The sequence below is a fragment of the Pan paniscus genome, chromosome 8, assembly GCF_029289425.2.
Source record: "Pan paniscus chromosome 8, NHGRI_mPanPan1-v2.0_pri, whole genome shotgun sequence".
Taxonomy (NCBI): Eukaryota; Metazoa; Chordata; class Mammalia; order Primates; family Hominidae; genus Pan; species Pan paniscus.
Genome location: NC_073257.2, coordinates 58614694 through 58628511, shown reverse-complemented (window position 1 = coordinate 58628511; position 13818 = coordinate 58614694). Strand labels below are relative to the sequence as shown.

Sequence of the window (13818 nt, the reverse complement as noted above, 5' to 3'; positions counted from 1 at the left end):
ATGGAAAGACAGGCTGCCTGACGAGCCTGACAGGTTCTGAATGCTGGGCCTTAGGTGGTCGGCAGGAGAAAGTCAGGGTTTCACAGCCAGGACATGACACGAAGAGACAAACTGTAGAAAGAGGAGGAACCAGCTGTACAGGACAGCAGTGAAAGGTCAAGCAGTCAGAAGGGCTTAAAAACTGCTGGGGACACACACACTGGCCAAATGCAGGTCAATCTGAGCATCAAAAAGAATGATGGTTTGGCCAACATGGGCAAAACCCGTCTCCACAAAAAATTAGCCGGGCATGGTGGCGCACGCATATAGTCCCAGCTACTTGGTAGGCTGAGGCTGGAGAATCGCTTGAACCCAGGAGGTTGAGGCTGCAGTGAGCTGTGATTGCACCACTACACTCCAGCCTGGGCAACAGAGCAAGACCCTGTCTCACAAAAAAAAAAAAAAAAGAAAGAAGAAGAATGATGGTAATGGATTATCATCTACACTGAAGAATGAATACATGATCCCAAAGCAATACTAAAAATCGGGGAAGGAGAGGGAGAGAAAGAACTTCATTCAGAAGAATGCCAACTAATAAGAAATATAGAATTAAAAAAATAGGGTTTATGCCCGCTAACAGATTAACTGAGTCAAGAAAAGATCATCAGTGGATTTTCAAAACACTGAGTAAAAGGCTGGGAGAGAACAGGTATTCACACTGTGTTCAACTATCACTTTAGAGATCAACTTAGCAATGGCAAAAGAGAACAGGGTACCTTTCCAATGAAGCAGTGTGGTGGGCACCCTAACAACCAAGTGACAAACGTGTCTGAATGAGGCAGACAGTGGACCTGATGTGTCTTGGGAGGTGATCCAACTGGAAGTGCACAACCCTGCCTGCTTGTATTCTTGCCAAAACTTCTCACCCTGAATCTATTCATAGGAAAATAATCAAGCAAATTCACGAGACACATTCTACAAGACAAGTGGCTGGATATTAAAAAAAAAAAAGATGTGGGAGGTGTTGCTCTAGATTAAGGAGACCAAAGAGATGTGACAACCAAATGCAATGCAGACACACTGTCCGAATCCTGAGTTTCTTAGAACAAAAAAAAAATCAAAACATAAAAAAATACAATAAAGCAGGGGTCCCCAACCCTGGGCTGCAGACCAGTCCATGGCCTGTTAGGAGCCGGGCCGCACAGCAGGAGGTGAGGTGAGCAGCAAGCATTACTGCCTGAGCTCCTCCTCCTGTCAGATCAGTGGCAGCATCAGATTCTCATAGGAGGGCAAACCCTATTGTGAACTGTGCATGCAAGGGATCTAGATTGCAGGTTGCACTCTCCTTATGTCCCTAATGCCAAAAAGGTTGGGGATCACTGCTGTAAATGGCATTTTGGGGACAAGAGAGGAAACTGCAATATGAACTATATGCGAGATAATTTTAAATCTGTATTCTATTTGTTGGGGTGATTTTACAAAGACATTCTGGGGCAACTGGAGCAATTCTAATACAGACTAGATATTAGATTCTACTATAGAATTACTGTTAGTCTCACAGCTGTTGATAATGGCATTGTGCTTATATGGAAGTCTTTTCAAGAGAGGCTTAATGAAATATTTAGGGGTAGAATGTCACAATGACTACATGGAAACAGTTCCATGCAGCAAACAGTTCAAACAACTTACATGCAAATAGTTCAGGAAAAAAATAGATATGTAACAAGGTTTACATCCATAAAGTGTTTGCCAAAACCCTAAGAACTGATCAATCTGGGTGGCAGTTATTTGGGTGTTCACTGCAATGTTCTTTCCACTTTCTGTTTGAAGTTCTTCAATATGAACGTGAAAGGGAACAGTACTTCCCTCTGGGTTCCGGATGAATTATTAAAATGCTGCAGATCAATGCTCCTGCGTTAAGTCTTCCTTCCTGCTCACCTTTTTTTCTGCTCTTGCTTTATTTTCATCTGTCTGACTCACAGTGGCTTCTGGCAATGCTACGGCTTTTTCTTTGAACAGATCTCCTTCTTCGTCACCAAAGATATCGGCAGTGGATTGGACTTTGCCTGTAAAAAATACCAAGGCATAAAATGACACTAACGTCAAACATCCTATCACAAAATTCACAGATTAAAGAATTCTTCCCTCCCAAAGAATAAACATAAAAAGTTATGTTGTTTCTTGATTAGTTATAAAGAAATAGTAAGTGGAACTATACTCTTCCCTTGGAATTTTTCAAAGTGCATAGTAGCAGTTCAGTTGAAAGACAGGACAGATAGTTTATCCACGTGGCTCACAAGCTTATCCAAGCAGCCATCTCCTGTGCTTAGAGTAGCTTGGACTGGCTTAGAAGGTGAAGAGAGATCTAGAGGAAGAAAGATCATTTAAGAGGGCCACCAAGTCAATCATCTAAGGAATCTGAGAAATGAAGGCTTGGCTCCTGCTTTAAAAAAAATCAAACTGTAGAAAAGCAGATAAAAGCAAATAATGAAATCCCCTCATAATTCCACCAGTCTACTCAAACAAGATGAACATTGGGAACAGTTCAGCATACATGCTTCTAATTCCCCCAAAGGATGTACTAATGAATTAACACTAGTTATTTACAAATAAGGCTATAAATAAGAAGATAATTTGAACAATATGTCTTACCATTTGTGTTTTCCACTCAATGTACCTACAAAATCTTCCCAAATCAACAAGCGTAGACCCCTTTCTTTTTAACTGTCACAGAATAGTCCACTGAATAGAAGGGCCATAGCTTACTCTACTGGTATTTGGGTGGTTTCCAACCTTTCATCACCATAAGCACTGCTGTACCGAATAGGGCATGTGTTGCTGAAATGAGGTCACTGACTCATGAATGTCTGAAGAGACTAGGAGTTGTCAAAGAAAGCAGCATCAATTTACTAGGGATTCTAAATCAGTTCTCAAAGATATCCACTAAGTAAGAGCCCTGTGGAGCTACAAAAAGCACTACTACCTTCATTCACTGTCATCTTCACTGAGACCTGTGTGCATTCTGCATCCGTTTGCACTCTTTCTAGATTAACTAGGCTATCGTTTTCCCTCACACTTCGGCTTCCATCCTTACTTTCTACACCTAACACTGGAAGAGAGTGAGTCCAGACAGCCGGCTTCTAAATGCATTCTAGTTCCATCCATTCCTATGCCATCCTTTTTTATTTTATAAAGTTGCTGAAAATCATGTGCAACTTAGGGATCTAGGGATCTACCTTTCTTTTCCGGAAGAGCAGTCAATAGATCTAAGTCTTGCTATTCGAAGTGTGATCTACAGACCATGAAGCTTGCTGGAAATGTAAATTCTCAGGCCCCACCCTGGACCTACTGAATCGGAATCTTCATTTTGACAAAAGCCCCTGGAAGATTCATCTGCACATTTAAAAACAAATGATTTATGGGAATGACTTCAGGACATAGGACTTACATTTAAGAGGAAAAGAGAGGAGAATGCCAAAGTGGCCAAGGGGATGAAAACTCCATCATCTGAGGAAAGACCAAGGCCACCTGAGCTTTTTGGCAGAGAAATGAGAAGCTGGGAAATAAATGGCCGGCACACAACCCGCTGCTCATGTAATTGACTAAGGTCGGCTGGAAGAAAGGATGATTAAAACTTTACAACACCAAAGGTCAGAACTGGAAATTGCAAACAAAAATTATACAGAAAAGGATTTCAGCTCTCTCTAAGGAAAATAATCATAGTAATTAGCTTACAGAGCAGAAAAGATTGGGTCATAAAACAGACCTCCCAGGCACCACACCTATGTAAGTACAGACACAACAACTCAATGACAGGAATGCTGGAGAAGGGATTCTGGCACTGTAAGAGATACAGAACTAGGTGAGCTTATGTTCTTTTTAGGCAACATTCTTTTTCTGGCTGAAGTCCTAGAAACGGAGGCAGGAACACATACCTGTTTTAGAAGGTTTGCTGTGGGGTGTCGAGAAAAAGTCGTCATCATCATCACCATCATCATCATCAAACAGGCCAGTGGGAGGGGGAACGTAGGGGCTTTTCCTTGGAGTGGGCTGCTCAGGCTTCTGTGGCTCCTTCAGTGATGGAACGGAGGCAGCACCAAACACATCCGTGTCTCCTGTGGGTGGAGAGACAAGACAGCCACAGCTGTGAGCCAGTGTGGGCCTGTTGAATTTACAGAAAAAAATTATCACCCACCAAAAACTTTTCATTTCAGTTAATCCACAAAATGCATTAACAGGGCCCAATAGCCTCCATCCATTACTGCTACAGAACATCTCACAATGGAGAATCACCAGGTCGCTCAAACACAAAAAAGTCCAAGGCCACTGAGCTCTAGGAGAATAAGAGCTAATATCAGTAAATGAGCTCTTTCTATAAGCTGCTCAAAGCCCTTTGAAGCTCCCAGGTACTTCCTCATCTCCAGCCAGGCTTTAGAAGATGATAATTTTGAAATGGAAAAAACAGTATTTGTGTAGTTTTTAGAAAACAAACCTAAGTTATGTTACCTAAAAATACAGAAACAGCTCCTGCTGGGATTTTCTTTCCAGGTTTGGATGATGAAGACTCTAGAATGAGAAAGCAAGGGGTAACCATTTTTACAAGGGAAATAACTTTCCTTGCTATTTTCTTCCTGAAATACGTGCGATGTAAAACACAGCTAGTATCAGACCTTTTGAAACCACTTTTTCCTGAACAAGCCATTTTAAAATTCTTTAGTATTTTCTTCTCTACCGATGTCAGGACTTTTTTTTTGGGATTAACACAATCTGAGCTGTGACTCCAATGGAAGAGCATGCTGACCGTCATCAAGCCACAGCAGTGGGTCAGCTGGGGGACACCAAGGGAGGAGGTGAGCACAGCAGAGGCAGGGACAGCATGACCGGGGCTCCCCCGAACAGTTCCACCTCTACCCATTCCAGTTGGATGAGAATGAACGGGTGAAAAAGAACTGCAAAAACATGTGAGTCATCAGTAAAAAAATAAAGACGTAAGAGCAAAGTGGGAAACCAAGCAAGTCACTGATGCCAAAACGTGGACAGCAGAAAGCAGAGGAGAGCCAGGCTAGCAGCCCGCACAGCACGCACAAGGAGCGGCCTCCAAGGCCCAGCTCTGATGCCTGTGCCCGGGAGACTCGGCACTTAGAATCACTAATTCCCAAGTCCCAAGAACTACCACAAACCTATGGAGTAACATTTGTAGGTTAAAAAATATATTTATATTTGTGTTTTTTAAAAACTGCACCAAGGGGACAGGTGCGGTGGCTCATGCCTGTATTCCTAGCATTTTGCCAGGTCTAGGCGGGTGATCACTTGAGGATAGGAGTTTAAGACCAGCCTGTCCAACGGTCCAACATGGTGAAACCCCGTCTCTACTAAAAATACAAAAACAAAAAACAAAAAAACCTGCACAGATGATTTTAATGCACACTGGGTTGGGGAATTACTGGTCTCCAACTTATATACAGAATGTTAAAAATGTTTCTTTAAATTAAACTTCATTCAATGAAAACCATCCTCAACATTGCTCTAGGGTACTTTTCTTGTCTGACTTTTTATGAGTTCTCTCCTAACAAAGAGGCAAGACTGTGGTATGGGTTTACAGATGGTACTGTGTTTTCCAAGACATGAATTAGTGAAGATGAATTACTTTCAACTGGACCACAGTAAAAACAATAGCTTCCTGCTTAACACAGAAACAAGGCTTGGGAACAACCTCAGGGTTCCATCTCCTAGTGAGAAAGACAATTTTGGAACTCTGCACACCGAGACGCAGCTGCCCAGCCCCAGCTCACCCTCCTTAACAGAGGCTCCAGCTTGCCGATCCTGGGGGGCTTCCGTGAAGAGGTCACTCTGGTTGAAATAAGGTATATGACAAAGAATTCAAAAAACCAGGAGAAAGCATAGCTGCATTTGAGGATTTCTAAGGAAAAATAACCTACAAGATTTAAAGCTACATATTTACTACTCTGCCAGAAAATCAGTTGCAAAGTGATAACTATGGCAAAATCAGACTCTAAAATAATTTAGGCCTGTCCAGGAATTAAAAACAAACATGGAAGACAACAGATAAGGCAAGAAACAATCACCTAGTAAATTATTCACATTAACACGTGCACATCTTCTCCTCACCTAACAAAGCATAGAAGGATACGGCATTTCTCACTCTGTGATTCTTAGTTCAAAATGTCCCAAAATATGAAAATAGAAGCAACTTCCAACTGAGAAACTGTTTTTCCCCACTCAACAAGCAAAGCCTATTTCTTCCCTGTGGACCCCTGACACAGCTAGCTGCAGGGAGTGTTGCTGGGTGACATGGACTCACCTCCTCGTCCTCATCATCAAAGAGCCCCTTGCCCCCAGTGAACAGGCCGCCTCCAGAGCCAAATGGCGAGAAGTCCTCATCGGTCAGCTTGGGGGGTGCGAATAAGTTATCCTCTTCATCTAGCAAACAGAAAGCAATGTTTTGCAGGGAGTATTAAAGATGGGTCCAGAACTCAAATTCCCGGGTTGGCATCTGCTGTGTCTCCAAACTGGCATGGAGTTTATCTGACACTATTTAACACAGTGTGAGGCAGTCTGATGAATTTCACACTAAACCCCTGGCACAGTCCACTGACACCCTCAAAAGACTCTCTGGGCCTCCACTCTCAAGTCTGTCCACGTCTGCGGCAGACAGCATTCATTCTCTAGGTCAGCACCCTGGATATAGATTTACTCTGAAGCAAGCATTCGGGTCAGATGCCACATTCAAGACCCATTCCCCAACCAATCTGGGGGAAGGAAGGGCAGAGTAAACAAAGGGATCTGCAGACTGACACAGGGACAAGTCTAATGTAATGGACATGGCTGTTTGCAGGAAAAGGCCTGGTGTATCCTTTATTGAAAACAAATGCTAGAGATTCCTAAGTTTCTATACTTCTAAGAATTCTAGGAAGACAAGAAATGATTGCTGTAAAATCTAATAAATCAAATCTCTACAGGAATTTTTACTCCACACCCACATATCCTCCCAGCACCCCAAAACATGCCTTCCAAGGCTTCTGTTTGTTTTTGGGATGGAGTCTCGCACCATCACCCGGGCTGGAATGCAGTGGCACGATCAAGGCTCACTGCAACCTCTGCCTCCCGGGTTCAAGTGATTCTCCTGCCTCAGCCTCCCAAGTAGCTGGGACAACAGGCACCCGCCACCATGCCAAGCTGATTTTTTGTATTTTTAGTAGAAATGGGGTTTCACTATGTTGGCCAGGCTGGTCTTAAACTCCTGACCTCGTGATCCGCCCGCCTCGGCCTTCCAAAGCGCTGGGATTACAGGTGTGAGCCACCGCGCCCAGCCCAGAGGCTTTAGAAAAGTAAATGGAGACAGACCCATTTGTCAGAAGGAAAACAGCATGTAAAGCAGTACTTCATGAATTATGTAAGCAACATTCCTTAGTCAACAGGCTCCTAAAATAACAGAATTGAGGGAAAAGGCCCACCGTCTGAAGGAGTTCTCCTTTCCTTCTTCTCTTTGAGTGTCTTCCGAGGTTTTGCTTCTCCTGAGGGTAAGGCTTGAAGAACAGTTCACGGTTTTAATAGTACTAAGTCCTCCCTCAGTATACACATCCTGGTTCTTTCCACGTCTGTCATCCTCATAACTCACAGCTAAGAGCAAGACGTCTGCCTTTCATCTCAGCTGCACCAGAGCACTGAACCCCCTGGCCCTGCCCACAGTGGGCACTTAAGAGTCTCTTTGTAAGGCAGAAGGCTTCTGCTTTCATCCCAGGCTCATGTGCATAACAGGATTGTATTTGTTGAAAGAATTATTGTGTTATCTTTCTACCCTGTTATAACTAGAATATGCTATATAGCACATTCTTACGTGTTCAAAATATAGGAGTAAATATTCAGCCAGGAATTCTTAAGCTGTTGCCCATGGTTCTCTGGAGTTTCCATTAATCTCCTGAAATTATATGTAAAGTGTTATCTACATGTGTACATGTACATTTTTCTTGTGAGTCCACAGTGTTCAGTTATCTAAAGGAGCCCATTAACCAAAAAAGGAATAAGCGCTACAATTTAAATTGTATGTAGCAATTACTAATAAATATATGTAGTAATTACTAATAAAAAGAGAAATCCGCCTTTGGTGAAGCCAGCAGAGGGCTCTGCACTACCCCTCCCCTACTCCCCATCAATGCAGCTGGGGCTCACTTGTCGGCTCCTCGTCCACTCGGCCCACGGCATCCCCCTTGATGCGGGCAGCCAGCTCATCTGCAAACGATGTAGGTCTGCTTCTTTTCTACAGCAGGAGAAATCAAAAGAATCGCTTTTTTTGTAACAAACTAGTACACTTCACTTTGGACACCTAACAACATTATGTATACAAGAGCAAAGAAATTGAACTGAGGAGAAAACAGAGTTTAATTAAATGAATTTAAACATATGTACCCTATACAGCTCACCCAAGGAATAGGACTCATAAAATGTTCCTTCAAAGGGAGATGCCCTTTATTTCCTTATTTTTTTTAATACTTGACTTTAATACTTAAAAATCTAAATACGAAAATAAGAAAAAGGTGCATGGGTGGAGAGACAGGAGCACTATGGTCTTCAAACTCTGGAACTAGACATATTCTGAATGATCTGACTCATAAAATCATAACATCTGGACAAGAAAGTGGTACTTGTGAGGCAATTTGAGATGCTTGCCATTATTTTCCAAAGTGTAAATGAAATGACAAATATGCCAAAATGAGTGTTGTACAAAGTAAGTCACAATAAAAAAAAAAACAAGTCATTGGTTCTAAAACTCTGCCAAGTGATAGCAACTACAGCCTTCCTTACAGGTCTAGTATTTTCTTCAATGTCCTCAATATCTTCCTCCTCCTTCTCAGAGTCAGCAAAAAGGTCACAGCCATCATCATCCTCTTCCTCATCACTCATTTGTGTGGTGTGCTAAGAGTATAAAATAGCAAATTAGAACTACTAGTTATTAAGCTAAAGAAGAGATACTGTCAGCCTTTAGGCTCCTCCTTCAAAATCGTAACAGCTGTTTAAAATAATAATCATAATCACGATGCAGCAAGTTATGAAGCAAAAGATGTGCTGGAAGAAATAATACACAAGATTTACTTTGAATCTAAGAAAAATATATATATAAAAATACATATAAAATATAAAAATATATATATATTTTTGTGTGTGTGTGATGGAGTCTTGCTCTGTGGCCCAGGCTGGAGTGCATCAGCACGATCTCGGCTCACTGCAACCTCTGCCTGCCCAGTTCATGCTATTCTCCTGCCTTGGCCTTCCGAGTAGCTGGGATTACACGCATGCACCACCACGCCCAGCACATTTTTTGTATTTTTAGTAGAGATGGGGTTTCACCATGTTGTCTAGGCTGGTCTTGAACTCCTGACTTCAGGTGATCCACCCGCCTCAGCCTCCCAAACTGCTAGGATTACAGGCGTGAGCCACCAAGCCCGGCCTAAAAATGTATCCTTTATAAGAATGTAACAACAAGAATATAAAAAGCAGAATATTAAAATATCAAAAATGGCTGTTACTAGAGAAATATTTTTATTTATTTATTTATTTTTGAGAAGGAGTTTCGCTCTTTTTGCCCAGGCTGAAGTGCAATGGGGTGATCTCGGCTCACTGCAACCTCCGCCTCCTAGGTTCAAGCCATTCTCCTGCCTCAGCCCTCTGAGTAGCTAGGATTACAGGCACCCGCCACCACGCCTGGCTAATTTTTATATTTTTGGTAGAGACGGGGTTTCACCATGTTGGCCAGGCTGGTCTCGAACTCCTGACCTCAGGTGATCCAACCACCTCAGCTTCCCAAAGCGCTGGGATTACATTCTCAAAGCACTGGGATTACAGGCGTGAGCCACCATGCCCAGCCTTTTACTAGAGAAATATAAACATCATCAGCATAGTCTTACCTTAGTAAGAATACTGAGTAATAGTTAAAAGGTAAAAGCTGTAACGACTAGAGAGCCATCCAAGGTAGGTCAAGCAAAAAAGCGCAGAATAACAAATCCAGGATGATACCACGCCCCGCCCCCTCTGCAAACACTACAGCATTTCTATGGAAACAGATGTGTTTATAAAAGCAAAGAAACAGACTTGGAATGACATGCTCCCAGAGCATGATCCCAGTTACCTTGAAGAGTATGCAGAGAAGGAAAGGACTGGAAGGCTCAAACTTAGCCTTATCTGTTAAGTTCTAATTTTTCCAAAGGTACACACTACTATGTATAATTAAAAAAATTTTTTTTTCAATGTTTGAATCAATGAACTGTGCCAGGCATGTTACTAAAAGCACTTTATTATCTAATTTAATCCTTACAACTTTGAGGTTAGCTGCAGCACACAAAACCAACCTGTTGCATAAGCTAGTGCTTTTACTCACTATACTGTACTGTTTTTGAAAAACTGTTTGTGGCCGGGCGTGGTGGCTCACGCCTGTAATCCCAACACTTTGGGAAGCTGAGGCAGGCGGATCACCTGAGGTCAGGAGTTCAAGACCAGCCGCGCCAACATGGCGATACCCCATCTCCACTAAAAATACAAAAACTAGCTGGGCATGGTGGCACATGCCTATAATCCCAGCTACTTGGGAGGCTGAGGCATGAGAATCACTTGAACCGAGGAGGTGGAGGTTGTAGTGAACCAAGATCGTGCCACTGCACTCCAGCCTGGGTAACAGAGAGAGACTCTGTCTCAAAAAAAAAAAAAAAAAAAAAAGGAAAGAAAAACTGTTTGCATTTACAGATCTTAATAGGAAATTCCATAGAAACAAATATCCTATGAAGAAAGACTGATCGTTAAAATTATAAAGATCAACCACATTTATGAATACAACCAGGAAAATACAGTAACAACCAGAAAGTATAAAATCCTTCATTTGATAGTTAAACATTTTTGTGAAAAAAATATTTCCCAGCTAAGAAATTTAAATGCAAATTTTTAACTAAAAGAAATTTAAAATAATCACCCCAGTGATGAGATTGTAGGAAAATCTACATGCATAATACTTAATTTAGAATGTCCACCAGACATTAAGAGTTATTAACATAACTCTATACCACCTCATTCTGAAGAAACAGTTCACCGAAGCAAAGGATTTTTATATATGAAAATATTGGCTGGGCGTGGTGGCTCATACCTGTAATCCCAGTACTCTGGGAGGGCGAAGTGGGCGGTTTGCCTGAGCTCAAGACCAGCCTGGGAAACATGGGAAGACCCTGACTCCACTAAAAATACAAAAAATCAGCCGGGCATGGTGCCACACACCCATAGTCCCAGCTACTCAGGGAGGCTGAGGCATGAGAATCGCTTGAACCCTGTAGGCGGAGATTACATTGAGCTGAGATCACACCACTGCACTCCAGCCTAGGCAACAGAGCGAGACTCTGTCTCAAAAAAAAGAAAAGAAAATATTGAATACATTATTACATCAAAAATACAACTCTAGAAATAAACTCTTTCCCTTATACATTTAGAGACTATGACAGTATCATACTCAGTATGTTTAAAAGTATAGAAGTTTACAATGCAAACTGCAAAGGCTATTTAAAATAAGGAGGCCAGGCATGGTGGCTCACGCCTGTAATCCCAGCATTTTGGGAGGCCAAGGTGGGTGGATTACCTGAGGTCAGGAGCTCGAGACCAGCCTGGCCAACATGGTGAAACCCCATCTCTACTAAAAATACAAAAAAAATTGGCTGAGCATGGTGGTGGGCACCTGTAATGCCAGCTACTCGGGAGGCTGAGGCAGAAGAATTATTTGAACCCAGGAGGCGGAGGTTGCAGTGAGCTGAGATCACGCCACTGCACTCCAGCCTGGACAACAAGAGCAAAACTCCATCTCAAAAAAATAATAATAATAAATAAGGACACATTTATAAAATGTTAACATAAAATGGCAGAAAATGAACAATGCACACTATGAAAAGAATACACCTTTAGATATTCAAAAATTAAGATAACCGTGCTAAGACAGTAGGGTAAGAAGTTTTCATCTTGTGAATACTCAATAATGTTACTGCTAGATTGTCTCCAATTTTAAAACAGAAGAGGGACTCATGCAAAGTAGTTCAGTTTGGGTAACTGAGTCTTCTTTTAGAGGCTCTGTTTTCCAATTGTGTTTTTCACTTCTTTGAAACTTCTTTTCTAAGAAAAATAAACTATAAAGCAAAATTGGAAAAAATATATACAAAGGAGGTAGTTAGCCTAAATACATGAAATGCTTAAAGGAAAATAAATTGTATACATGAAAAAATCCTCACTTGGTCATAAATCATTCCAAAGTAATTTTAGTATATATACTATGCTTCAATTAAAATGTAAAAACAAAGTCATTTCAATATATGAGCCTTACCCGGTTTTGTTCATTGTCACTGTGATGGGCAAAATCTTCATCTGACTCCTTTATGGGGAAGAAAAGGCTTTGTTGTTAAATGGGCTTTACTTAGAAGCACAGAAATGATTGCAGGTCTAAGTCTCTGGGGCAGGCTGATTGTATGTCAAGTGGAGAAAAAGCTCTGACACTCAGTCTCTTTGTACTGACTACTGGTCACCTTAAGTATCAAGGTGCAGATAAGCTGGGTAGCTGGCAATATTGTGAAGGGTTGTTCCAGTTAACATGTAATTTTTGTGGTTCACTTAAATGCCACTAACAATTTGTTCACATCACCTGCACTTTCAACTCTTGCCTTTGGATTTAAAGAGTTGCACATTTAACTAACTAAATTACTGAAAGTCAGTTTGTGTTATTTTACATTTTGGACTATACTGTCTCTATTTCCTCTCATTAGGATAACTACTTCATTAGGCCCAAGAAGGGGACATCAATAGTTGCTACGAGCAACTATTGATGAAGTGCCACATTGAAGTGCCACATCGGTGGCTAAAAGCAAGGGATTCCCCTAATGAGCACTGCTTTTGTTATACGAAAGTTACTTAAGAAAAGCTCATTTCCTGCTGTCAGGTTTTTCTTTGGAGGACTGGAAGAAAGGCGGGCAGGGAGAGTGCAGAAAGGGGGACCAACCAGAAGAGAAAAGCACATACACAACACTGTCTCCTTTCGGAAATCCCATACTCGAGGACTCTCCTGCAACATGGCTGTGTCCTTTGCAATAACGAATATCCCATCTAAAGAACAACTACAGATTCAACTGTAGTCAAGGCCCACAGACTCAAACTCTAGACAAGGAAATGAAATTATGCTCTGTGGATATGAAAGCGCTAGCGGCAGCAGCAAAATAGAATGTAAGTGGTGGCTTTCGGTATATCCTGCTCTAGGTTTTATAGTTTACAAAAGTTCTAAATGTAGATTTTTTCCTTTAGAATTATTCAAAGACAGAATATACTCAAAGACTATATCCCAGACAGAGATTCCACCAAAACATCTAAGCTGCCCTTCTCAAAAATATATTGGGTGAAAGAGATATTTGGTGGCAAGGTGGGAGAGAGGATAATAGTGGAAGGGATGAAAGCAGCTTTCCCTATTATTGTACATAAGGCAAAAAGGAAATCTAACCCTTGGGAAAAAAAACTCAGAATGTGGCTTCTATCACTGTTAAAAGCTTTATGGAAGCAGATTACGAATTCACAGTTATGCTATTTACTTAGCCTGCTAGGCCCATCTTAAATTAAGCTTGCTGCCCACCGTGACCTGGTCATACCAAACAGCCCTTACCTCCTCTTCTTTCTCTTCCTCAGTGTCCACAATACTGCCACGATCACTGCCTACAGAGCCTTCTGTTGAGAAGAGAGATAAGGGTCACCACACCAATATTCACAAGAAAATGTCCTTCGCTCAAAATCACAAACCACCATACAACAGCATCACAG

The 13818-nt window shown here is 41.7% G+C and overlaps 1 protein-coding gene across 12 annotated transcripts in view; it reads right to left on the bottom strand.

The window, feature by feature from the left end:
• The window catches only part of WASHC2C (WASH complex subunit 2C), a 65203-nt gene that overhangs the window by 33873 nt on the left and 17512 nt on the right, over positions 1-13818 (bottom strand). For 7 of the 12 annotated variants that reach the window (XM_055092708.2, XM_055092709.2, XM_055092715.2 and 4 more), the window contains 10 exons: positions 13664-13725; positions 12344-12391; positions 8803-8913; positions 8170-8257; positions 7455-7526; positions 6302-6420; positions 5772-5829; positions 4486-4545; positions 3915-4094; positions 1918-2045 (listed from right to left, as the gene is read on the bottom strand). In XM_055092708.2, the coding sequence (XP_054948683.1) occupies positions 1918-2045; positions 3915-4094; positions 4486-4545; positions 5772-5829; positions 6302-6420; positions 7455-7526; positions 8170-8257; positions 8803-8913; positions 12344-12391; positions 13664-13725 (926 nt within the window). The remainder of the gene's footprint in view (positions 1-1917; positions 2046-3914; positions 4095-4485; positions 4546-5771; positions 5830-6301; positions 6421-7454; positions 7527-8169; positions 8258-8802; positions 8914-12343; positions 12392-13663; positions 13726-13818) is intronic. The other 5 variants (XM_055092710.2, XM_055092712.2, XM_055092718.2 and 2 more) reach the window with 1 other exon arrangement.